At 43.3% G+C, this 26,972-nt stretch overlaps 3 protein-coding genes across 3 annotated transcripts; 1 reads left to right on the top strand and 2 right to left on the bottom strand.

The window, feature by feature from the left end:
* Positions 1-3,290: 3,290 nt before the first annotated feature.
* On the bottom strand, positions 3,291-7,377 carry sybl1 (synaptobrevin-like 1). Its single transcript, XM_047023230.1, has 8 exons — positions 7,207-7,377; positions 6,546-6,750; positions 6,325-6,382; positions 6,001-6,138; positions 5,364-5,454; positions 4,903-4,970; positions 4,721-4,813; positions 3,291-4,559 (listed from the first exon to the last, which is right to left on the bottom strand). The coding sequence occupies exons 2-8, from the start codon at positions 6,689-6,691 to the stop codon at positions 4,491-4,493; spliced, it is 663 nt and encodes a 220-aa protein (XP_046879186.1). The 5' UTR covers positions 6,692-6,750; positions 7,207-7,377; the 3' UTR covers positions 3,291-4,490.
* Positions 7,378-7,465: 88 nt separating this feature from the next.
* polr1d (RNA polymerase I and III subunit D) lies at positions 7,466-9,787 on the top strand. The gene is made up of 5 exons (XM_047023244.1): positions 7,466-7,571; positions 8,085-8,182; positions 8,473-8,549; positions 9,049-9,131; positions 9,439-9,787. Exons 1-5 carry the CDS (start codon positions 7,530-7,532, stop codon positions 9,484-9,486), a joined length of 348 nt encoding a protein of 115 aa, XP_046879200.1. The 5' UTR covers positions 7,466-7,529; the 3' UTR covers positions 9,487-9,787.
* Positions 9,788-10,691: 904 nt separating this feature from the next.
* On the bottom strand, positions 10,692-18,336 carry LOC124469485 (endothelin receptor type B-like). The gene is made up of 8 exons (XM_047022820.1): positions 18,118-18,336; positions 15,206-15,758; positions 13,665-13,777; positions 13,333-13,537; positions 13,063-13,212; positions 12,667-12,800; positions 12,390-12,498; positions 10,692-12,213 (listed from the first exon to the last, which is right to left on the bottom strand). The coding sequence occupies exons 2-8, from the start codon at positions 15,599-15,601 to the stop codon at positions 12,064-12,066; spliced, it is 1,257 nt and encodes a 418-aa protein (XP_046878776.1). The 5' UTR covers positions 15,602-15,758; positions 18,118-18,336; the 3' UTR covers positions 10,692-12,063.
* Positions 18,337-26,972: the final 8,636 nt, after the last annotated feature.

Here is a 26,972-nt window from a genome sequence, read left to right as displayed (position 1 = left end):
TTCCCAGCATCCTGTGGTAATGATTGTGCTGAACCAAAAATGACTCCCCATGGAACATTTAGAAGATAATCACTACCATTTCAAACAGCGGGGAACGACAACTAGCATGTTAAGGAAAAAGAGCTGTAATCCCAAAAATCCCCAGCAATATGACCAGAAAAACAATTGTTATAGATTTTTGAATTCCTGTGAAATTGAGGAAGATTACCCTCAATTCTGATAATCGTCCATCTGAGCTTTACCATACTGCAGCCTTACAGCTCTCAAGGTAAGCCTGCAGCTGAAGGAACAGTGTGTTTATATCAGGTAACCAGTCAGTGAGTTTATTCTGATAAACAAATGAATCCTACTGTCGTTCCATTAGTCATAAAAACACTGTCTGGTATTCCATCACTACAAGTACTTAAGCTTAACATACCTCATGGCTCCGGTACCCATAATACTCCTCAGAACATCCTCACATTAGATATGGACGATTGAGATAAATGTAACATTGCTGCTCTACTTCCTAAGCCCCCAGGCACCCTACAAAGCCTGCTATGCCCTGCCCTCGTCCTGGCCCAGTCCTGTGTGTCCCCTGCCTGCATGAGGGACTAGGGATGCCAGGCGGTGTCATCTACAGACGGGTTATGAGGAGAGACACCCGCCCATAGCTCAGTGCCTGTGCTGGGCCAGAGCCCCAGAGGACGGCAGGGCATCAGGTCAAGTCTGGGGATTCCACCCTACATGCCAGTGACATGACCCTTCTCTGGAGAGGACTGTACAAGACAGGACAAAAACACACCAGTGAGCCTGGCTAGTTAGCCTAACTAGACAATGCATTACTTGGCTTTACTGTGTGCACTAGCTTAATATGCCCAATAAAAATTGGCTATGATGTGAAAAACCATTCATGAAGTTTTGCTTACTGAATAAAAGCAGTGTCACTGTCAGCAACCAACTTTAAGTCTTTCACTCTCTTTTACCCTAATCAAATTAGAAGCTGCTTCATTGGTTATTTGGATTGCAAGGTTTGTGAGTGCACTGAGAACCTCCATAAGATTAGGAACACAACATGAATTTAGTCTAGCATTTCAGTACTGTGACAACCTCAGGTTTAGAATTCACCTCAAAATAAGTATTGAGATTCTAATGCTGAACTTTAACCCAGAGTTAGAAACTCATATCAGCTTATGAGGGCAGCATGGTAGTCCTCAGTCAAGCTGCTTACAGTCAGAGGAATGGAGGGTATTATAGAAGACAGAGAAAATAGCATGAATGGACACTGCCTGGGTGTATTTCTAGTAACTCATTCCTCTCTGGATAAGACAGATCCCCTTACTCATGAGGTCATAACCGGCCCCTCCTCACACCTGATGGCTACATATCACTTGTTGCTGGGGACTTCTTCTCGCCATGAAGACTATTAATAGACTAGGGTTGTAAACATGTAGTAAAGAAAAAACAAAGAAAAAAACTAAAAGGTCGGTCTTCTGCTTACATGTAGCGTTAGTAGACATCTGTTATACATTTTTCTGCACAGTATTTACAAAAATGCCATGAGGTTCAATGCAAGTATTGTAAAGAATAATAAGTACATACAATTGTATTACATAGATAATGCTTCTATGAGATTTGACAGAATCTCAAAAAAACCTTAATTCCGCAAACAATGCAACGAGTTTAGTTTTAGAGGAGGCTAGTGATGGGAAGTTCGGTTCTTTTTACTGATTCGGTTCTTTGAATCTCGTTCAGTAAAATGAACGAATCTTTTTTCGAGTCATTTGTTCATTTCAGGAGGGGGGGGGGGGGGGGGGGGGGGGGGGTTGGGGGCTATACGTCCACTGCAAAGGACGTATAGCCCCTATACGTCCACTGTAGGTTAGTGCATGACATGTGCACCAGCAAATACTATTTCAAAATAAATTCCTGCATTAAAATAATGTATCATGAGTTTGTATGATTTGGTCATGTATTATCACACTAGCATTTAATTATCACGTCAAACACTGCACTAAACTGTAAGTGTAAATGTAGAGTGAAAATAACAAAACCAGTCAGTATGATGACTTGAGCGAATATAATTCATTCACGTCTTACTAAAACAGCGGCCACGCGAAAGGGAATAAGGAAACTGTTTCCTCTACTAAAAAATACAATGCAGGTCACGTGAAAAAAGGATCCAAAGACTCGTAGAAAGACCGAGTCGGGGAAGGAACTAATCATTCGTTTCCTCTAGCTACAGAGCCTATGCAGGTCACGTGAAAAATGATCCAAAGACTCGTAGAAAGACCGAGTCGGGAAAGGAACGAATCGTTCGTTTCCTCTTGCTACAGCCTATACAGGTCACGTGAAAAATGATCCAAAGACTCGTAGAAAGACCGAGTCGGGAAAGGAACGAATCGTTCGTTTCCTCTAGCTACAGAGCCTATGCAGGTCACGTGAAAAATGATCCAAAGACTCGTAGAAAGACCGAGTCGGGAAATGAACGAATCACTCGTTGAGAGGACTCGTTACTCCCGAGTCCTTATAAGGATTCGTTCAAAATGAACGAATCGTTCACGAACGACACATCACTAGAGGAGGCCACTGGGTGGCATCAACTTACTAGCTACAGTAGCGGCTAAACCATAGACTTAAAAAAAAACGTATCCCCATTGAACAATCTTATTAGGCCTTACTCAAAATGATAACGCATTAAACAACCGCATTAAACAAACACCAGCTTAAGTTCAAGAAAGAAAAAGTAAGTCAACTACAGTTACCGGAATTCCAACCCCGAGGAACAACGTTCAATTTACATCACTAACAAAAACCTACGGGCACTGTTAAATGTTGGACTGCCGTGACAACTATAGTTGGCTAGCTGACTCACCCTATTTCCTTGCAGTGGAGTTCATCTCAATGTGCCATTCACTGTAGGCTGCTTGAAATTCAGTTGTGTCAAAGCCAAGCGTTTCTTCACCTGATTAAACCACCTGGACGAAAAGTGATGTCATACTCTTTATTAGAGCTTGTCTTGCCCTCTATCAGCTAAAACTAAAATGATCTACAAAGCCAGGCCTTGCATTGGCTACATCTAAATCTGTTCTCTCGATATTGGCCAGATTGCCTTTCTCCTGTTTACATGAACTTTACCCTGATAGGTCGTTGTCTACCATGACCAGACAGCGGTACAAACTTCGTCGGTTAGGTCAAATTGAAAAATTGCCAATCAATATGTATGCATGAGGACAATATCACAGTCCATTTTATAACCAGTGGTTCTTTAGCGTTCATTATATATTTTTTTGAACATGACAATTCAGACATATATTCTAATATTTTATTATTTCAAATCTGGATGTACAATAATTTAATAATTACATGATAATAAACCATATGATGGCAGGAAGCAAACATACAATGTCAAAAGTGCATTGTTGAAAAAAGACAGATGGACATGTTGAGCACCCGATTAGAGTGCAGGAGAAAAGCTAAGGTTTGGCTTACTGAGATTGGAACAACTCAGTCTATAAATTGTTTTTAAAGTGAAATATCTATGCAGTAACCATCATCTTATTCTTTTGTGCAATAAACCTTTTTCATATTATAATGATAGAGAGATATAGACATCTGTAACTGTGCCTTGACCATGACAAAACAGACAGGACATCACAGAAGCTGTTTCAGGAAAAACTGGGGAGACATCTGGTTGCAATTCCATTAGAAACATTTGACATTAAACACACTGACCAGTAGGGTTAGTGGCAGAGCCATGCAGCTGAGGGGAAACCTACTGTAGTAGCTAGATACTTCATAGGCCGTCTATAGTGGTTAAATTAGGAGAACACGCTATTGTAACTGTCAGACTGCAGGGCCTTGACCTTCACCTGGACAGGAAATGACACCACATCACTCTGTCGTATTTACAGCATTATGTATCATCATACTCACTCGTTTCTAAAGCACGACATGTACCCCAGCCTCTTCAGTCTGACAGAACCTGCCCAAAAGTAAAAGCCTGACTATCCCATTGTTCATACAGTATTTGTTATAGTTGAATGGCTCATTATGCTATAAAGCAACGGTAATTTTGTCTCTGAGGGTTAATGTGTCAGACAAGTTATAAATCAGATCTGGTGTACATTAAATCATGGGTCCGGGTGGGTGAATCAGACCAACACCAGAACAGTACCAGAGAAGACGGGTGTTGCACACAGACCAGATAGCTGCAGTCTTTAAGGTATGGGGAGGGGGGCGGGGAGCCCTCCTCCAGTGGAGAGAGTTATGGCATAACCATTGGCCTCCTTGGTGAGGAGCAGGAGAAAGATTGGACAGGGGGAGGCAGGAAGAGGAAGACGAAGGTTCCGGGGGTGTGGAGGCTGGAAGAGGACAGCAGAGAGGAGGAGAGTGGTATGTTTCCCTTTGAGTCCACTGCCAGAGTGGGGAGTGCTGGAGAGTTAAAATGGGGGCTTCTGCCTCTCTTCCTCTTTTCCATTTCCCTCTTTCCATCTCTTCCTCTTGGTCTCTCATTTCTTCACACAGCTGGGCCAACTGAGACCCCCACAGGAGGCAGAGACTATGATGTAGAGGAGCACCTGTAGGGGCCAGAGACTCGCAGTTCAGATCAAACAGTAGCATGCAAAGGCACGTCCACATTCTCTCACACACACACACACACACACACACACACACACACACACACACACACACACACACACACACAGAGCATTGAAGCAGCATTTGAAGCCATACTCACCAGGCACACTAGTACTACAATGACAGTCAGCTTGAGGTTTTTCATACACATGGCTCTTGCCAAGTTACGGCTAGTAGTCTTGAAGGTAACCGACTGGTAGAGAGGAGAGAAGAAGGGAGGAAGTCAGTAGTGTTTTGTTACTGAGTTGAAAAGATAAATCAAAGAAAAATTATTTAACTCACTGAATCCACCAGATTTTCTGTCTTGTCAATAAGCAACTCCAGCTTCTCTCCCCTCTGAGCTACAAGGTCTACAAATCAGAACATACACCAAGTTAAACCTGAACTATGGAGATTAGGGTAAACAACAATAGCTGCTACGAAAGTAATTTCAGTCCATTGTGAGATGCCGGGGATATGCTTAAAGCAGGAATGGTATGTAAAATCCCCAAAACAGCTATTGTAGTTGGAGAGCTTGAAGCTGCATATTTTTCTCTATCTCTGGTGTTGTCATGACACTGGATTTAGGAAACTGCAGTAACAACGCCAAACAGAGGCCAACAAAGACACAAAGAGGGGAACATTCACCAAACCCATTTGATTTAGCCCACTAATAAGAAGTAATGCTACAATCGTAAAAATTGTATTTGTCTTGTTTAACTGACACATACACGACAGTTTGTTTTAGAGAGGCTGAATCTCACCAATGTTGCGGACCATAATGCCTTTCAGGTCGTCCACCTGCATTTGAGTCTCAGTCACACGGTCAGAACCTCGAGAGTCTGAGTGGTGCTTCTGAGAGTGGGAGAGAGAGAGAAAGAGAGAGAGAGAGAGAGAGAGAGAGAGAGAGAGAGAGAGGTGGAAAAAGAGAAAGTGAGAGAATGTAAAGAAGTGTTGAAACTGAGAGAAAATGTTAAGCAGACACTACAGGTAAACGTCTTGTGGGGATCTTAATATCCACTTCAGAGAACAAATCAACGCAATATTGTAAAGTATGCTTTATCTTTGTGACAAATTCATATCTTCAGGGGCAGCCAATGCCTACAAAATAAGTCCCACAAGGTAAATTATGTTGGTGGGTGAATGTGTGTATTGTTCTCACTGGTGTGATCATGCTTTGGTTCATCCTTAGGCACAATGGAGTCACGCTGCATTTTCACCCCCCTGCTAAGCCCCATCCCCCATCATCATATCTCTACTGGAACTCTACCCTTCCAAACTCCCCTAATCTTCCTGTCTGGTACACAAAAACCTTAATTTCTACGCCTTAAAGTCACACCCGTTTATCATCCTACTCCCACTTCAAGGTTACTGCCCGGGTAAGGGCTTCTATATCCTCACCATCTGAGCGGCCAGAGTGGACGAGAACTCGCTGTTCATGGCGTAAGGCAGCGCGGTCTGTGCTCGTGATCCATACGTTGTCTGGAAGCGCTTCTTCACCTCACTCAGGAAGCTGAACGCACGAGACCTCTCAAAGTCCTGGGATGGGGAAAGATAAATTATTTGTACTCCCCAATAATGGCTGTACTTACTTAATAATGGGTATTATCTAGATACACACATATAGCAACAGAACCCTGGTTGTTGTAAACACATTGTAAAATGTCCACACACACACACAAACTCCAAGGACACACATCATGTCAGTGCTCAATGCATACTCACATCATCAGTGATGCAAAGATAGATGATTCTATCATGGCAGATATAGTGGAAGAGATAGCTGAAATTGAACAGAGAAGCTCAATCATTAAATCTTGGAATGCAATTCACTAAGAGAATCAATGTGTTTATGCATTTACTGTAAAAACCAAGAGTTAAGTAAAGTTTTTTATTGTTTTTTTGTTAAACAAGACTTGGAGTGTATGCGTTTGTTTGTTAGGTACCTGCCGTGACTGTAGGTGAGTTTGTTGTTCTCCGAAGGTATCTTGGCCAGGATCTGCTCAGTAACTTCCAGGAAGTTTCCACCGCACCAGGCATGTTTGGCAAGTATGGTGGTGCCACGGGCCACCACCGCAAACAGAATTGCCATGGCTGGGGTCAGGGCAGGGATCAGGGGGGGTCAGGACAGCTCTGTCAGATCAGATGCCCCTAATTAATAGAAAAGTAAGGAGAAGCAATTTGCGTGAAGAGGGGAAAAAGTAGGAATAAAGAAGAATGGAAAACAAATAAAAAATAAAGTGTTGGCACCGCCAGTTACTTGGCTTAAGGTGTTGTGATCGCATGATACCAGAGCTAACATTGATCAACAAAAGCATAAGGTAATTCAGTAAATGTCGGTTGAAACGCAATAATGTTCCTCAAAAGTAATGGTCACCCAAACGAGTACTTTCGTTTTCACTTCAGCTAAGTTTTAGATGTCTATCTAACATTAGCTCACAAATTAGCTACACAACTAGCTACAAGCCTAGGTTGACTAGCTAACTAAGCCACAACAACGACACACAGCTAACATTTAGCTAGCTAACTAGCTATCACAATAGGAATATTTTAATAGAAATCGTAGCAACAGCTAGCTGACAGTTATTTTTTCCCGGACATAAATACCGTTGGATAGTCTTTAAATGTGGCAAGCTATATGTTTCCAACAGTCAAAGAACAATCTAGCTATGTTGCTAATCCTTTTTCGAGTAACTTGTGCTCAAAGCTTCTGGTTCTCAAATCGCTGAACACTCAAACCGGATACAATGTTTTTAGGGAACTGTAGTCCTTTCGCAATGGTCCTAATAGTCACTGGAATTTGTTTCGAGTAAATGTACTACAGTCCTGCCACTTCCGCCTATCAGGGCGTTTCTGTCCACAACGTCACATGTTTTTATCGCAACGTCACATATCTGCGACTGTCAAATTGGTGTCTCAAATCCTCCAGCATGGCAGGGGCAGATGGTGAAAAGAAGCCGGTATTAGAAATGGTAAGAGACTATATAAGTATGGAAGCACGCAATATTTAAAAGAGGCATCCTGTATGATTGGTACACATAACATCTGACTGAAGTACATTTATTTTATCGTACACAATGTAGCAAAACAGTGGTCTCGTGTGGGGTTGGTCGCACCAGCTATGTAATAATAACTTGCTAATATACCTTGAGCCGCAACTAGTTAACTGCATGTCATAGTTCATCTAAGACCTTGGTGTATGTTACAGAAGTCGATATGTTATTGCACCTCGTTAGCCATGTTTTTTGGAGCGACAGGTAACAGTCTGGACTGTTTTTTTTGCTCCACAAGGTGGCAGTGTTTTGAATAATCAAAATAACAATCTCCCCCAGACAACCCCTTTTATTTTAACATTATACTCATGTAATAGGCTTATAATATAATAACATGATGTAATCCTGTTTAATATAAGCCTGTACTTTACTTTCTACAGGAATTTTATTGTGTTTGGTCAATGAAGAGGTTGTGTTCATGCTGTGCTTTAGGTGCAGGCTGATGGGGCCGATGAGGGCTGTGTGACATTTGTGCTGCATGAAGAAGACCACACACTGGGAAACTCCCTTCGATACATGGTCATGAAGAGGTCAGCTGTCTGCCTTACGTTAACATTTAACCTTCAACCCCTTTTCTGACGATCTGCATTCCCTCAGTTTTGCCAAGGCTACTCTGTGTATCTAAAAAGGGTGGCAGGGATTTATACTGCAGTTCTTCTCTGCTGCAAACTATTTGGCTAACCAATGGTCATATGTCTCAGAGATGAAAGGAATGCGTTTGACAGATGGAAAATTTTAATTTCTGGCTTTTTTTGTAAGGTTGTGGTTGGTGAGCTCATCAGTGAGCAGTAAGACATAAACATTGTGTGTGTTTCTACAGACCGGACGTGGAGTTTTGTGGGTACAGCATCACCCATCCTTCTGAGAGCAAAATCAACTTTCGCATCCAAACTCGAGGTTAGAAGCATTATTTGGTGAGAGAGAGAATTACAGAGAAAAGTAAAATGGTAAACATTACTACAGTGGTTGTAGAGCGTAAACAGACTGATTGGAGTCTGATGCTTTCACTTTCCGTTCACACAGTTGATGGAGGAATGTCTGTGACGGACTGCCATCAACATGCACACACACACACACACACACACACATTTAAAACGCAAGTCACCTGTCAACTGCCTAAGAAAACAACCTTCTGCTTTGACATCAAAGCAATACAGAATTGTTTTGAAAACAACCTTGTTTTGGTGTGTTAGCTATATAGTAGCTGAAGGACATTCTACACCCAGCCATGTTTTACCCACCTCAAGGACGATTCACTGACATGGTGTCAATACTCACACACATTCTCACAAACTCATTTATAAGTACCCTGAGTATTCCTTGTCTTTCTCTTCTTCAAGGCCTGTGTGTGTGTGAACGCCTTAGCTTCAATGCCTGTGTTTCTGGTCTGTTTCAGGGGGACTAGCAGCAGTGGAGCCTCTCAGGAGAGGTCTGAATGAACTCACTGATGTCTGTCAGCATGTCCTCAACACTTTTGAGGTAAGATACACTATTACACAGAGGAGAGGAGTGTATGCAGGTGTCATAAGACACCGGATGCTAATGAAAATGTCAGGAAAGTGGACATGAGAAGCAGGAAAGGTTGTTTGCAAGTTTGGCCATCTCTTGTTTTGAAGGGAATTGGTGGAAGGCTGTCTTTCTCACAACTCTCTCTTTCTTCACTTGGTTCTCTTTGTCTTGCTCCCCGTCTGTCCTCTACCCGTCATGGTGTTGACAGCCTCCCTGCTGGGTGGTATATACTGCTAGCTGGTTCACACCAATGAGGTAATAAACCTGTGTTCCTCAGGCGCGGGTGACTGAGTTCAAAGAGACGCAGGGGGATCCTATGGAGTGAGAAGCACAGTTCAACACAGCAGGAGCGGAGAACAGTCTGGTCAAGGGTCACACATACACAGGGAAGCTCTAGAAGCCACTGTCGACATTTTTGTACGCCTGCTATGGTGACCCCCAAATTGACCAATGGCTCTCTTCTCCAATGCAAATACCCAATTTTGTACATTTCTGGTTATTAATATGGGAAAATATTATATTACCCCATAGCCCTAGAAGTTATTCATTTATATGGAAAACCTGTACAGCTTTATCTGTATTTTGTCTTTTTTGTGTTTCAAAATAAAACAATTTGTTACAAAGTGTATGTATGCTTAATAATATTTTTTTTCCAGTTGCATCTGCTTTCAGGTAGAACAATAAAAGTAATGATTAATGTTCCCTGGAAATATTGTAGATTAACTTTTATTCTCCTTGGAGCTTGTCCACCTGGCATCAGACGGTATTTGTACCTTTCAAGTGTTCAAGTTACTTTTGAACATTGTCCAACTTGAACAAGACATAATACAGAATTCTGAATAAGTCCTTTTGAAGTTTTTTTTTTTTGGGGGGGGATAAGCAATAGAGGCTGATTGCATGGGCTCCCCATTAGTAAAGGAATGTGGAGAGCTGGACCTCATACAGAGCCAGATGGAGGGTCGGAGAAAGAGTGAAGGGAAGGGAAGGAGTAAGAAGAGGACTGTAAATAATCTGGTTACTGCTTTGGGAATTTAGGAATCGTGTCCAACTGCCAGTCTCATCACAGGCTTGCCGCTTACACACACAAATGCATGAATGCAGCCAGTCCCTGTCGACGGATGAGGTTGATTAGAGAGGGTTCCTCTTGCTCAGTGATCAAACAAGTTTATTTTCTAATCAGCAATATTCCATGATTACAAAAGGAAAATGTTTTTTCAAAATATGTTTATATTGGTGACGTCTTCTACAGGGTGCATCCAGTCTTCCTAGGAATGGTGCTCTCACGTTTGTACCCCTGGATTTGCTCTGACATGCACTTTGAACTGTGGGACCTTATTCAAAAATGCCATACATATTTCTATGCAATCATTCAAATCCCTTAATTTTTCCATATGTTGTCTCCACTCAAGGTATAGACTGTAGAGACTCTCACAGATCAGATGATCAAATGAAACAGGATATAGCTCAACATATCATATAATTTGGGTTGTCATATACTTTCAGAAGAATTATTTTTTTTGAAAACCAGAATTGTTATAAAATAGTATTTATTGGTGCATACTGTTCAACAACTAAGTACATTGTATAAAAGCTTTGTTAATCGTAAAAACATACTTGGAGATATACTTTACACCTAAACCATTGGTGTAAATGAATTATTTGAAAATAATGTTTTAACATATGATACTCATGAACACAGAAAAGTAAAAACATGGATGATAATTTTGAAAGACAATTTTTACTATATTTTCTTATAAAAATATGTGTTCACTTTGAATATAGGAGAAAGCTTTGTACATGGTGGTATTTCAAAAGGCCAACACACACAAAGCACAGGAGCAAGAAGCACATAGTATTTGTTAACATACATTGGTCATTGTGCCACATGACTATATAGAACTGGAAAAAACAACTTTCCCTCCAGCAACACGTCACATGCATGAGGAAGGTAGACATTGCAACTATTTTTCTCGGAAGTTATGTTTATCAAGTTGTTGTTCTGAGCTAAATACCAACATGATGCTCCTATAGCTCATAAGTCAGTTGACAATGTTGATCCCTACAGTGTAGCTCCTTCAGCAGATCCTCTTTGTAAAGAAAATGGCTAGGATAACGTCCAGGAGTTATCTAATGACCTCACCGTATGTGTATATCCTGCCTTTCGCACGATTCTCAACAATATCCAGAGCTGTTCAAACTTTGATCTAATCCTTGTCACATTTACAAGGCAGATTTACAACTGTGTGTATGTGCTTTCTTTTATTTGGTACACTGTATTCACAGCATTGCATTTCTTGTATTGACAGTAAGGCTAAACCCACTGTACTCTATACTGTACACTATATGCCGCTAAGTGTAAATGCTAACTAGTCATCATATACCCAGACATGTATTAACTTATTTACAATGTTTCATCCATACACTTTTTAAATTAAAACAGTGTTCCATAGTCTTAGTCTTTAGTGCTCTCAGTCTTGTAGACCTGTCCCATAATGAGGGCTTAATCACCTGGCCAGGACTTAGTCCCTTCATCATACAAGCTGAGGCTACTGTTGGTTGCATGGTAAAGTGCTACCACTTGCTTTGGTCCTGCTTTACAAGGTTTTATTCCGAGTGTCCAGCTACTGGTGGGATTCTTCATGTGGAGTCTGTGCCTTCCCCCTCATTCCTTCTCCTCCTCCAGCTGATCTCCTGTCTGGCCATTCTTCTTCCTGCTCATCTTCTTCTGTGGTCTGAAGGCATGTTTACGGTAGCGGTAGTGCTGATCTTGTGGGACGGGAAGTCAGTGTCATAGCAACTCTTAACAGGGACTGGGGGCTAGGTGGTTGGGGTACATACAGTAGATTCGTGGTAGGGTCTGGTGTGTGTGTGTATATGTATATGTCTGTGTGACTGTGTGTATTTAGGTCAAGCTATATTTCTGACTGGAGCGGGAACTGCTGCGGTCTAGTCCGTTGCCATGGCAGGAGCCCTTCCAGCGGACCCCGGACCCCCTCTCATCTGTAGGGGCCACATTCCGGCCAGGCCTGTAACACCAGCAGCAGAGGCAGGACTGGGGACGATAATACACACAGACAGGCATGAATAAAATATAGAATTGGACACACCGGATATTATCATCAGATGTGGTGGAGGTATGTATATCTCTGTGTGTATGCCAGTGTGTCCACACATTTCAACATGCATTTGAGGTCAACCATGTCAAGAACGCTCTGGACTTCCTCTGACCTTAAAGCAGTTCTTGAACTTTTGGCTGACAAAGTAGAGAGCGATGGGGTTGATGCAGGAGTTAAGCGACGCCATGTTGATGCCAATGTAATCCATCACCAACAGGAAACTGGAAGGTCAGAGGTCAGCATCAGAACAACAGGAAAAGGCAGAGAACATAGAACAATGAGTTCTGGTGACCTTACCCATAGGTTTCTGCTAGGGCAGAGTCTGTGTGTACTGTAGGTGTGTGTGTGCGTGCGTGCGTCTGTGTGTGTGTGAATGTGTGTGTTCATACCTGAGCAGTTCACAGCGGTTGGGGTCGTTCTGGTCGTAGATAGTTTTTTTCAAGATGCGACTAAGATGTAGAGGTAGCCAGCACAGAGCGAATATCACCACAAGGCAAAACACCGTCTTAGCAACTTCCCTCCGCTATGCACACAAAGACACAAACACATTTATCTCTGTCTGACAAATGTTTTGGTCATTTGTCACAAGAAAAATGTGGAACTGTGCTGTAATAATACCCTGAGGAACATGTCTGAGACTTATATATCTTGTGTCTGTACATCTTGTGTGTGGTATCATTGGACATCCAAACATAACCGTTTATCATGATTAAAGGCAACGACAGGGGGAAATGATCCAGATCTTTGCGCTTAAACCTTTGTGTGTGTGTGTGTGTGTGCAGTACCTGTTTCATGTGATCGTTGAGAGCGATACGCATGCCTTTCTTGCGGCTCAGCATTTCGCAGGACATGAGTGTGTAGAAGACCCCAGTGCAGGCCAGAGGCAGGCAGAAGTAGAATCCAAACAGCCACCAGTCCTTCATATCCTGGTAGAACTGAGGACAGGAAACCCAAACCCTCAGACAGGCAGAGAGAGGGAGACACAACACCTACAGAGAGGGGGATGAGGGAGTCCAAAATATATAGAGAATGCGTGTGCATGAGAGTGTGTGTACCTTCATAAAGGGTGTGCTCTGTTGAGGGTGGAGCAGACAGACCCTCAGCTTGCTGCCTCTGTAGGGCATCTCCATCATATCAAAGGCCAGGGCCTCTGGAACAGCCAGGGCTACGGCAGCCAGCCAGATCAACGTCACCTCCACTGCCTTCCATAGGGGGATCCCCATCCCCTTCACCCTGCTCCAAGATGTCACCGCATGGTATCTACACACACATTAGTCAATTAGACAATTCAAGGAAGTGTGAGAAAGACCATTCATCATTGTGTGTGTGTGTTTGTGTATGTGTGTTTATGCCTTTGTGTATCTGATGAGAGCTACTGTATACTGACCGGTCAATACTGAGGGCACACAGGCTGAGGATAGTGATGCCCACTGATGCCTTCTGGATGAAGGGCATCAGCTTACACATGTGTACCCCGAAAGGCCAGTCCTCGGCTATGAGCTGAAGAGGAGAGGAGAACAATGGAAAGACCATAAAACAAGGTGTCAAAGATCATCCCATTTCTGTCAGCAGTTTCAGCTGTGTGCATATATTCCTAGACACTCCCGAGTTTGTCTTAGTCAGGGTTATCTAGGGACTCTTTCCTCTTCCCTGACTCCTCTGTTGTTATCCCAGGAGCCAGAGCCAATATCAACCCCAGAACTATGCTGCTCATCTCTACTGCACCCTGAAGGGCTGGGGGGGGGGGGCTGAAGGGCTGGGGAGGGGTGGGGGGGTGGAAGGGAAGGGTCAGTCCAAACACAGAGAGCAATAATGTCATACACAAATCACATAAAAGCTCTGTGATATATTTGACTGTGGGTGCAAGGTGACTATCTCACACTCTTTGTGCTCTCTTTGTACACATGCTAGCTCACTACATTCGACACATGACATTATGGTACACTTAGTAAATAAACCAAGCCTGTCACTGTTAAGTTAAATGATGACTATTTGAATGGGTTTACCATATGGAACAAATATTACATAGTGAGTTTTCTTTGTGTGATAAAAAGTATATCTATTTCATCTACATATATTTTCTTACCTATTTACTCACATCAACTGAGTATAACACATACACACTCTCACTTTGTATCTGTCCTTGTTCCATTTCAGACAGATGGAGTATGTGTCAAGTTCACACAGAGAACATGTCCACCTTCCCTCTTACAGCCAGAGACATCAACCACTTTCAAAGTGGATTGCGTTAGCTCGCTGAGCTGATTAAGGAGGTTACGGGGTCTATTTTTCCTTTGAAAACCCATTACCAAGGTAAAAAATAACTCACAGCTAAATCTAAATGTAATTTAGCTGTGGCAGCATTAAGCCCTCACCCCTCTAAATAGGTTTACACTCTGCATCAACACTGGGCAGAAAGGTTGGATTCTCCCCAATCGTAACCTGAATGGCCCAGTCTCTGTCACCCCTCACAGCAGCCTGGGTAGTCTAAGGATAGTCTAGTCTATAAGGACGTCTGACAGCATACACTCAAGGTAACTGTCGAAGTTTATGGACACTGTACAGACACAGTGTGTAACTAGGAGGGTACTGATAAGTGTACAGAGTGTCATTATGATGGATTTCAGTCCAAGTCATAAACTGAAGCCAACCGCATGGGATTCTGCTACGTGCTGCGATTCAGGTTCATAGTATACGATGTGTCTAAATAGTGGTGAAATGTTTATGGTGTTGACTGGGTGAAAGGTGAACTTCCCTTCAGGACTGGCTCACTGAGTGCGCTCACTGCCGTTTGGAAAACGGATCCAAAGCAAAGTGTGGAACCATAGTGGAATGGCAGGGGTCTTTAAAGATCTGAAGATTAAAATGGCATGGCATCCAGTATACCACTTTGTAGGGCCGGCTGTGTGCAGCAGCGTGGCTACCTACCTTGAACACGTTGATGGGGATGGCGATGAGGATGTAGAGCAGATCCCCCAGAGCCAGGCTTCCTATGAGAACGTTGGGACTGTTCCTCATGCATTTGTTCTTGTAGATGATCCTCAGGAGCGTGGAATTGCCGATGATTCCCACCACAAAGATGATGCAGGACACCACCGTGTTCACATACTTGAAGGCGTGCTGGATCTTTGTGGGCTTGACGCACATGGGGGGGTGGAAGGGAATGGGGCGTGGGGGCCGGGGGGGGATGGGGAGGGTGCTGTTGGGGGCCTCCTCCTCCCCCAGGCTCTGGGAGTCCCGGCTGAAGCGGGATGCTGCGCCCAGACCAGCCCCGGCCGCAACCAGGACACACAGCAGCGCTACTGCCCTCATACTCGCACACATGAACACACACTCACGCTTATACACTCAAGATAGGTGTGCACACACACAAACACACTCACACAAAGAGACACACACACTCCTGCTCGTGGACACACATAAAGACACACACACACTTCTGGGACTAGCGAGAGTATGTAAGCCCGTTCTTGTTAATTTCCTGCAGAAACAAGCAGAGACGATAGCCTTATCAGTAAATAGGTTTTCAACATAGGCTGATTCAATATTTCAATAGTTTCATGACATAAAATAACTTCTCAAACAGCCAAACTAAACAGAAATATTGCTTAAACTCAAGAGTATTTTCTAGTTAGGGTTTAGTAGGTATGTTGTCTAATGGTATTTTTATTAGAGACTGTCTTTTAGGCAGTATTTTCTGCATTGTGGTTTAGGAATGATAATGTGGATGAGAACTGGGTAATGAAAAAATGGGGTTACGGATGAGAAACCGAAAAGGAGGGGCAAATATAGAGGTGAGAGCTAATGCTGAGGGTCAAGAGAAGGGTGAGGTAGGCCTGTGTTTGCATGTCTGTGTGTGCATATTTGTGTGTGAGGGTGTGTGTATGGTAGAGACTGATAGACAGAGAAACATTGTTTCCCAGAGTACTCCACAGTCATGAGTCCCCCCAAAATGCCTTGGGCATCTTCTGATGAATGGGCTAATTGATGGGTGGGTGGGACATCGTGGAACAATGCTATGCCCACAGACACTCATACACTTGGGCACACATGCTCTGTATCTCCTTGTAATTTATTTCCTTGCTTTCCTATTTCATACTTTACTGACAACCATGATTGACTGACACAATAGGGTCGAAATGAAGTGAAGACTGGAGAGAAGCAGAAAGTTCTTCATGAGCAACAATCCTCTAACGTTACGTGTTTATGTATAATTCAACCTTCAAAATTCAAAAAGAGGAATGTAATGACTGCTCTCTCTCCTGCATGCACAAAAAACACAAACACACTCACATGGCACTTTGCACACACAAGGAATTTGTTTGTAAGTCAATTGGGCCACCTCTTTTCCTCTAGGGAGGCCTGCTTTGAACTGAGTTTTAATTGAGTTGATGTGTTTAATCTAAAAAATGAGTTTAGAAACAGTCTCTGGCAATTACACTCTCCTCTCCTGACTCCAATCACATTTGAGAAGGAGCGGACCTGCAGGGGAAAATGGGAACGTTTCGAGAGGTAATGATAAAGGAAAGGGTGGAAAGGGGAAAAGAAGATATGGAGAGAGAAAGAGAAAACTTAAAGTGGAGAAGTTAGAGAAGAAGGGGAGACAGGGATGTGTGGAGTTAAAACCACAGTTGCACTTCTTCTGCATCAAAACAAACAAAGTGTCCCAAAACAAATTTACCCAAGACATCAAGAATACATTAACATAGAAATGCCACTAACATAGCGTCAGTCTGGGCAGATGGAAAACTTGTGAGATGTCAAGGATCCTGTCTGGAAGCGTAAGTCATGATTCTAGAACACTGGGCAGAGGAAAACATCAACACAGCTGTGGTAGGAGGACCCTGGACCACTCATGAACCGCAACCACCCTCAACAGTATTTCAACTGTAGCCCACTCATATGGGTTTTGTGAAAACCAATTACGCCCCTTACCAAGTCTAAATAAAATATTTCAAGTGTTCCAGTTACAGCTGTTTAAAAATTCAAGTATTTATGTTTTTGTATTAAAATTGACTTTGACAATGCTGCAGTTTGGTATTTATGTTTCAGTCTAAATAAAAGGATTTAAGGGGAAAGATGGACCTGAGTGTAAGAAATGATTAGTCTATGCCATGGCAACCAACATTTTGACATTAACATATTTATTCATGATCATCATGCCTTAGAAGCAATTATAAGTATTTATTAAATGTAGGCTAGTTATTAAAATAACGTATCAGGCTAGCCGTTATATGTAACCTGTTTTGTTGCATGTCATTTTAGTTACATTAACAGTTACATTTGTGTTTGTGGCTTTCAATGTAAACATTTTGCGATGTTTTCCTGGTCTTGCATGAAGACACACAGGAGCTGTGCTTGTGCGTGCGTGGGTGCGTGTGATAGTTCTCACCCAAACGCAAAGATACTTAACAAACATAGGCTATGGGCATCCAGGGCAGTACATTATAGCCTGCTTCTATTTGAATATATACATTTAATCGAAATTGTTTCTGTGAAACAAAGTATCTGCATTTATGTCACGGCCCAAGAAGAACGAACCTGTAAATAGGTTTAAGGGAGAGTGATACAATTGGTAACGATGTCTATCAAATTCAAATCATTAAATTAAAACTAAGAAACCTTAATTTATGGGTACATATTTGTTGTGAGTAACCGCATATGTAATGTAATAACCCAAATCAATTACAACGTTGCGTGAGGTTGAGCGTAGAGCCACATAACACGATACTCGACCCAAAACGCAAAATTAAATCAAGGTCAAGTTTAATACAATTAAAAGCGTTAGTGAAGTTGAGCCATCTCTCCGTCCCAGCACAGAGTTTAGATGTTTATCTTACCCTGTTTGTTGTTTTCGAGAGTCCCAATCAACAACCCAGCACATCCGTATGTGTTCAAATCCACTAAATGACCAAGTGTTCTCTGTGTTTGCTCCTCTCTTTGCAGTTTTGACTTAGTTAAGCTAATTCGACTCCTTGTCCCGCCAGCCGCCACCTACATAATTTGTCCAAACTTCTTCTCTCTGCTGGTGATGGACTCTGACGCGCGGGGATAGTGCAGTACTTTATAGCCGCGAGCCCTGTTTCAACAACCAATCAAATCGCAGACACATGTGCCAGGACCCAATCTTCCTCTGGTCTCGAAACTAAAAGCCGACCATGCTCTTCTACTACAAACTATTTAGAGTGGACTGGCATTGATGTAGGCCTATTGTAAGTTGGACTGTCTAAATGCAGTAAATGGCATGTTTCTGAGAGAGCGTCAATAGGCTTCAGTAGGTTATTGCTGAGCAACATTTACCTTATTTGCTTTACAAACAACACATTGATTTGTATTCTTCTTATGTCAACAATGTAGCCTTTGAGCTACTTTTGCGTGTGACTATTACTTCTGCTTTTCTTACGAATAGAAGTTTGCCTTGTGATGCATCCTCACACAATCCAACTGTTAGAGATGAATAGGCTAACACACAATCCTTACTCTAAAGCATGCACATTTGGGTTCCAATGTGTATCCAGTGTGTGAACAGAGGAACTGCACCAGCTTCTCTAAAATATCGTACACACAAGAGACAATAGCCAGCTCACTCCTCCACCCCATCCATTTCCCCAAATTAAATCTGTATGATGGATGGTCAAGCTTTGTCTAGAGAACATTCTTTTACTGAATGGGACCAGCTACAACAAGCTAAAAGGGTTTTGTGTGTATGGTCAAACAGAAAAGTCTAATACAAAACCACATCTGTATTATTCAGCCTCAGAAATTCAAATGACATGCACACATACACACACACACACACACATATGTTTTTTACGGCTCTGGGTGTGTTAATGGTCCACTGGCACACTAATTATAGAAACACCCCTCACTTATTCTATTTTTAGGGAAGTTGTTATTAATAACCTGTAATTATTCTCATAAAACATCATGAAAACGTTACAATGCCATTATCACAGATCATCTTCATTACACACCTCAACCACACACTATGTGTCTGTGCGTGTGTCTATTTGAGCATGCATGCTTGTGTTTGTATGACTAATGAATCGTGTGGACGTGCTGCTGCTCCTGTGCTCTGGCCTGCAAGGAGCCAGAGCATCGTAGGAATAAACTCTAAACCCGTCTTACTTATCCCACTGTAAACACCATTCATCCTCTCTCACAGGAAACCACTCCACATCAGGAGATAGCAGATACACAGGACCTGGATCTTCAAAAAGATCTCCAATATTTATCACGGATCACATTATCTCTGAGCAGATATCTTTGTTGACAAACTTCTCTCTCTCTTCAGATGGTCCAGAGTTGTGGTTCCTCAGGCACATTCACAGTGAGAGGATCCCTCTTCGTAGGGCTCCTGGGGCGGGCTGGTTCTCAGTGAGAGGATCCCTGCTCGTAGGGCTCCAGGGGCGGCGGGCTGGTTCTCAGTGAGAGGATCCCTGCTCGTAGGGCTCCTGAGGCGGGCAGGTTCTCAGTGAGAGGACCCCAGCTCGTAGGGCTCCAGGGGCGGCGGGCTGGTTCTCAGTGAGAGGATCCCTGCTCGTAGGGCTCCAGGGGCGGCGGGCAAGTTCTCAGTGAGAGGACCCCAGCTCGTAGGGCTCCTGGGGCGGGCTGGGTCCTAGAAACTCATGTAGACCCCTCCAGGGCTGCATAGGATGTCTCTATACATTGATGTGAAAGCTTTCTGTTTTCACAGAGCCTCTCATAACTGAGACATTTCGAACAAGTTTTACCGACAGTTCCGTTTTTATTCATACTTGTGTTTTATGAAACCTCAGACAGCAGAGAGTTAGGCCCTGGGGCTTTCCTGCTCAGTACAGTGTATGTAGGCCATACATGGAAAAAACAGTGTATGTATGTACTGAATAAAATGTCATGTGTTGAGCTGGGAGCTGTCTCTGTCTTTTTCTCTTGCTCTATCCCTCACAGCTCTGGCCCTGGCCCCCAGCTCTGGCCCCTGTCTGCTCTCATGGGTCAGGCTTGGTTTCACAACAACTTATAATATACATGGCAGAGATACCGTACTTACACACATTGTGTAAGTGATCCAATGCAGACAAGTCAGACGTTAAATTTGAGTTTAGACTTTAGACCTGGGCTCCAAAGACACAACCCAGCACGTACACAGTGCTCAAAGCACACACACGGGCCGCACCCTAAGTTTTGAGCCATGTGGCTTTGGTGAGGTCACAGGCTTGTGTTCAAACCTTTTTCTATAACATATACAACTAACTATTGTCTGGCGAATAGCATGAGACATTATTACCATGTCTGTCTGTTGTTTCCTACCCAGTGCTTCATCATTGATACACCTTCATGAGGACTGTAGATTCATGTCCGCTGTGCTGTGCCATGGTGTCACAGTTGGTCATGTTATTTCAAACTGTCAAAAATTGATTCGTGTTTTTATGATATGGTTGTCAAAAAGAAAATGAAGAGGACTTTCAATATTTGATAGTGTGTAAATCAAGGGGTGGAGCTTCATTTTGCATGCAGGAGGTATGCTCTCTCCAGCTGTCTGGATTGACTCCATGTGTCTTATCCTCTCAGGACTAGGCCTTGATAATGAGACATGTTTTTGTGATTGTGTCTGTCTGTGTGAGAGTGTGTGCACATGCTGTTTTGATAGATATGTGTTATGTGTAAGGGTCTGTATGTGTCTGGTATATGTGTGTGTTTATATGCTTTTGTTTTTATTTTAACAGTCTGGGTGCCTGTGTTTTTGTCCATTTGTTGGGGTCAATATGGTTTATTGACTGAATTAATGTTATTATATAGTTTTTAACACTTCCAAAAAACAAGACACACAGAATGGAACATGAACTGGAGCTGGATAAAATGAGTTTGGAGTTTGGAGTATTTCACATCAATGAACAAGACGCATGTCATCTAAACTCACATTATAGACAACTGTAATACTTTTGTAACTAAATCGTCAATCCAAGTCAATTTGCAATCAATCTATTTCCCATTGTTAAAAGCCATTTCTTTCCTCCAGCTGGGATCAGAGAGCTGTTGCACTTGGCCATTCAACTTGTCCCTGATCCCAGTAGCTGTCCAGCATGCACAATACAGGCTGCATTAGTAACAGACCAGTAGCAGACAGAGACCCCACAGTAGCAGCAGTGTCAGGATGCCTGAAGGAACTCCCAAACTCACTGTTGATTAACAACAAGCAGCAGCTAGCTAAGGTGAATTACAGTTTACAGATCCCAGAGAGACTTGTAAAGCAGGACTAAAACACAGCTTCACCAACAGTAAAGATGACAGTAGTTTTTATTGACATGCATGATGAACTGAGACTTATTGGGCATGTGGGTCACAGTGTCCAATCCTGTCCCAGTGTTGAGTTTCAATCAAGAGTTTAGTACAACTCCTCCATCCTCATATTCCAGTGAGGAAAGACAATGGCTGCATGTGGAAGCTATCTTTCCTCTGGCATGCTCTTCTCTTGAATGTGCGTGTTTATGTGTGTGTGCAATCAAATGTAAATTTTCTTGTGTGAGTGAATAGGCACTTTTTGTGTTCCTGTCCACAAGTATAAAGCTTTTGGGAAATACTTGCTTGCTAAAATGTGTTTTCAAAGAATAAGGATCCCATTGGTTGTGACTTAAGGTTAGAAAATTGCATCCGGAGCAGAAATAACCATTGTATCATTATCAGCCCTACCCATGCCCTCCACAGACCTCTCCATATTCCATCCCAGATACAGTTGTGTTTGTGGGGGACGGTGGGTGAGGCAGTTGTAGCATCACTCTACATTGTGCAGAGTCTGAGAATGAGACAACTGATTGTCACTCATTCCAACCAAAAATGATCCCCTTCGACCCCTTCTTGCCTGATAACCCTTTCAACCCTTTATCCCCAACACACACACACACACACTAACACACACAAACACACACTAACACATGTACACACACGCATGCACACAATCCCTTTCCCCTTCCGCCCCCCTGGCCCTACCCATGGGAAACCGGACGCTGGCCCAGGCAGTGACATCAACAAAGGGACAAACCTGCTGCATGCATCCGGCCTGTTAGCCAAGGACCTCTTGGAAGGACTACAGCATTACTGGGAGGGCAAAAGGTCTCCATTCCCAGTCAGCAACAATTTGAAAGCAGAGAGACAGAGAAAGAGAGAGAGTGGGGGATGGAGAGAGAGAGATCCAGGATAGGTGTGGACTTCCTCCCTTATGTGTTCCTGTGCAGGAAACTGAAGGAGAGAGTGGAGAGGAAAGAGAGACTGACAGAATGAGAGAGAATATTTAGAAAATAAAAACTGTGTTTTTGAGAAGTATTTCCCTTGTTGACCTTTGAATGCACCTCTTACAGATGTGAAGAGGAACCAGGGGCAGGTCCAGACTCTCTCCACCACTGTGACCATACGGAACTATTGTTTCTCCTTCAGTATACAATAAGAGTAAGTTGAAGTTAAAAGATCATTGCTATTGTGTGGAACTGTGGGGCAGGATGTGAATTTCCCTTAGAAACACAACAGTGCCTAAAGGACAGTCTCTCAGTCTAAGCCCAGTGTCCTATATGCTTACGCTTACCCTCACCTTGCATGTCAACGTTTATATTCTGGAAGTTGTTTCTGTTTTCTGCCTGCAGTGTGGTCAAACTCTCTCCTCTCCCCTTCTCTCTTGATTTTAGTCTTACTCTTCTTACGAAAGTCTGAGATTCAGAAAGATAGATGATAGAGTGAGTGAAAGATTCCCAAAATAAAGAGAGAGATAATGAGAGGGAGAGAGAGAGAGAGAGAGAGAGAGAGAGAGAGAGAGAGAGAGAGAGAGAGATGGAGCTAGTGGGGGTAGCTCAAGAGCCAGTTGGACACGGCACTAAAGATTCAATAGGTTGACATAGAGTATGACGGATGGTCAGATTTACCAAGAGAGCTTGCCAAGAGAAAATGTGTTCCCATTTGTATGATCCTTATGAGACTTCCAGCCCCTGATGGTGTACCCAAGTTGAATTGGTGAAAACTCTCTCCTCTGAATAAATACTGACCATCCACACCATTGAAAAAACAATCACACAATATTTTTAGAGGTGGTCGTTGCATTCAAACTCAGAGGGCCTGAGCTCAAATACGGCTGTGGGCAAGATCAGCGGGAAGCGATACTGAGGGGCGATGGGACTACACCTGTGACAATGGCACACAAGGAAAATGTGTCATTCCACATATCTGAGGTATCCATAACTACATCTTAACCTGTTCATGTTGGAATGGAGCCTTGCCGAGTATTACCAGGGTTTGGTGTGGCTGCTTAGCATGTCTGTTGTCTGTCTCTCTTCCTGTCTGCCACCCTGCGATTCTGTCTCTCTGCTTCTCTCTTATCAGGTTTTTGAGACAGTTTTGTGTTTTCTCTTGGGGCTTCTAATTGACACTTGTTGACATTGAGCATGTGTTTGTTGTTGCAATGTATGTGCAGGTATTTGTGTTTATATGGTATGTTAGTGTGAGTAAGAATTCACTTTGCCATCTAATAGTCATATAATATGGGGAATTACCAGCCAACTACTAATGCACCCCTCATGTGTCCTATTAGTGGCTGGCAGACACTGTAATTGGGGACACAAAGCAGGCGATTGTCAACAGTTCAGAGTGGTGGCCATGTTACACAGATTACAGAGGTCCAACAGGTCCTAGACTCTACCAGCAACAACAACTCAAGAGGAGAGGAGATGAGTGGAGGAGATGAGTGGAGGAGATGAAGAGCCATATTCTGAGAACTGTGTCTGGAAAGTCCAGCTGAGACTGATTTACATTGTATTTCACAAGACCTGACATTTTCACAAGGATTAATATCAGGCTGTGTACTAAGAGACTGATCTGGACAGGAGATAGCTTACACATCAACGAACAGTATACTGTGAAGACTTGGAACCGTCCGGCTATACATCTGCTTCCGATCGACCCCTCTGTGTGTGTGTGTGTGTCTGCACATAAACTGGCACTCTCCTGGCCCCACATGGCCCTCAAACCCTATCAGACCAGAGTAGGAGCCGTCCTCAGCCAAAACCTGAGTTTATGGAGGTAGAGCGAGAAAGAGAGGGAGACAAGACAGGGCATACAATAGTCTGACTGACAGTTAGACAGGCAGGCAGGTTGAGAGGCAGGCAGGCAGACAGGGTCCTTCTCCTGAGTATCAGCCCCGTGGGAACACTAGAAGGCATGACCAGACCACAATCAGCACATTCCCTCTCTGTACCTGATCACACGTCCTATATCTAAACTGCAGGCTCACATAGCCGTGTCATGTCATCCTACCTGTCATGTCCTGTTGGACAGGGGCTCGGTGATGCTGGGGGGGGGGGGGGGGGGGGGGGGGGGGGGGTGTTGCTATACAGACAGACTTTCGACCAGACATCTGCTTCTGATTTTCTTGGTTCTGGTCTGTGGATGCACACACCATTAGCACCAAGAAGCAGGATCATGGGATGGAGTGGATTGCCCTCAGGTGTGTGTGTGTGTTTGGGGGTTGGTTGTTTGGTGTGTGTGTTTGGGTGTGTGTGTGCATGTGCGTGTGTGTGTGTGTGTTTGGAAGGGGGCGGCAGCAGAGTCGGGATAAGGGGTGTGTGTTTGTGTGCCTTTACGTGCGAGTGGGAATTGGGTGGAGTGGAGTGTAGTTGAACAGTGATTTGCAGGGCCTGATCTCCTCTGGTAGGAGGTTGGGACAGAGCACAGCTGGACACTGGAAACACAGTGTGTGGGTGTGGAAGCATGTGTGTGTTTGTGTCTGGATGCATTTTTGTGCAATTGTGCTCAACACAGGATCACATATCAATTTGCATGCTTTGAGAATAACTTTCTGGCATCGAAACTAAAGCACAGGTGGTGAAACATGACTTATCACACACACACAATTGGAAAGGGGACAAAAATTGATTTTTGTGTCTGAGAAAGTTATCATGGTCAAGTTTTCCTGTCGCGGTATGTCTAAATGTTATAGACTCTGTGTCTCCGGCCTGTGAGACTGACTAATACCAGTAAATCTAATAAATGTTACGAGTTTCATAAATCTTGGTGTAGCGCCAGAGAGGCCATCAGGCTGTGGGACTAAGCAGACAAAGCCCATCAGATATGGGTCCTTAAATCCAATTTCTCATATGTTGGGGTCCTAAGTCAGCCATTATGTCTGTTTGAGCACCAAGCAGTCCTCTTATTCTGATCTGTGATATGTCATGTTTACATTTTGGTAATGAAACATGAGCTCAGGAAAAACTGATGGAAGCTACATCAACTGGGGCTTCATTGGGACACGTCAGTTTTCCGACAGGTCTGAAGGGCCGTGTGCTTGCTCCCATGCTCCAAGGGTATCAGTTGGTAGTTCATGAGCGGAACTTTGATATTAAGTGAATAAAAACGTTAATTTGAATGTGGCCGGTTGGAGCAGGGGTGAAGGAGGAGAAGGACAAGAGAAGGTGGATGAATGAAGCCGAAGCAGTATGACGAGGAAGAGGAGAGGGGGAGGAGAAGCTAGGGAAAAGAGAAGAAGAAAGAAGAGGTGGATGAAGGGAGGAGAAGAAAGCTATAAGTCACAAACGCAGCCACCATGAACGTGGGGCTGCACATTCTTTGGGGAAAACAAACAGCTTATTGTGAGTATGTGTGCATGTATACTGTTTGTGTGTATGCGTACTATCTGTGTGTGCTGTAAAGGGAAGGATCTTTCCAGCTCTGATTAAAAGTCTGTGACCAGGTGTCATGTGATGGGAAAACACAATGGCCATTTGAGGGAGTAACCCCTCAGGTTTAACCTCCAAGCATATTGGACCCTCCACATACACAGTAGCACTCAGTCTACACTGTCTCCCTCTGTGTCCATCTGTCTACCCAGTCCCCCTCAACCATGCACAGTCTACCCCAGTCTCTCCCAGTCTTCTTCTTGCTACTTGGACATGAGAAACTCATGAGAACTCACATGAGAAACATTAGAATATACAGGTGATAGAGACAGTTAAACTCTCAGTGGAATAGACCATCACAGATTATATGGTACCGTACCACATACCCACACACACACACCGCAGCATCCGATCGCGCACACGCAGACTGGACAACAGTTTCTACCCAAGGGCCATCAGGCTTCTGAATGGACACTGATATGGACATTGATTTACTGCACACTAGCCACTTATACTCTGTCACTTTCAGCTACTGGTTGCACCATCAGTAACATTGCACTACTGTACCTCACTATACCTCGCCACCAGGCTCCTGTATGGTCATTGACTTGGTCACTGATCTGCAAATTTGCATTATTGTACTATACTCCACTTAGGTTAGAATAGGTTATAGGGTTGAAATAGGTTTTATGTGCATTTAGGGTTAGTACAGTGTACTACTTATTGTTATCTGTAATTTAGGAAGTTTTAGTATTGGGGTTAGTATAGTCGATTATTTATTGCTATCTGTATATTTAGGAAGTTTCACTTATTTAAGCTCAGCATAGATGTAAATTATGTTCCGTGTACTTATATGTTATGTTATGCCAGGTCTATGCCAGTCTTGTCTTAAGAATTTCAGTGCCCAGTCTAACCTTGTGTTGTTCTGTGTACCTGAAAAAGAAAAGACTTGAACTTGAACTTGAACACACACACACCTATTAACGTAACTGGGGTTAAAATGGTAAACACACTCATATGCTTACACATACTTCTCTTTAAGGCCAGTAAAGGTAGGAGACATA

The sequence above is a fragment of the Hypomesus transpacificus genome, chromosome 1, assembly GCF_021917145.1.
Source record: "Hypomesus transpacificus isolate Combined female chromosome 1, fHypTra1, whole genome shotgun sequence".
NCBI classification, from domain to species: domain Eukaryota; kingdom Metazoa; phylum Chordata; class Actinopteri; order Osmeriformes; family Osmeridae; genus Hypomesus; species Hypomesus transpacificus.
The sequence above is the reverse complement of the archived record's forward strand: the minus strand, read 5'-3'. Positions and strand labels throughout refer to the sequence as shown.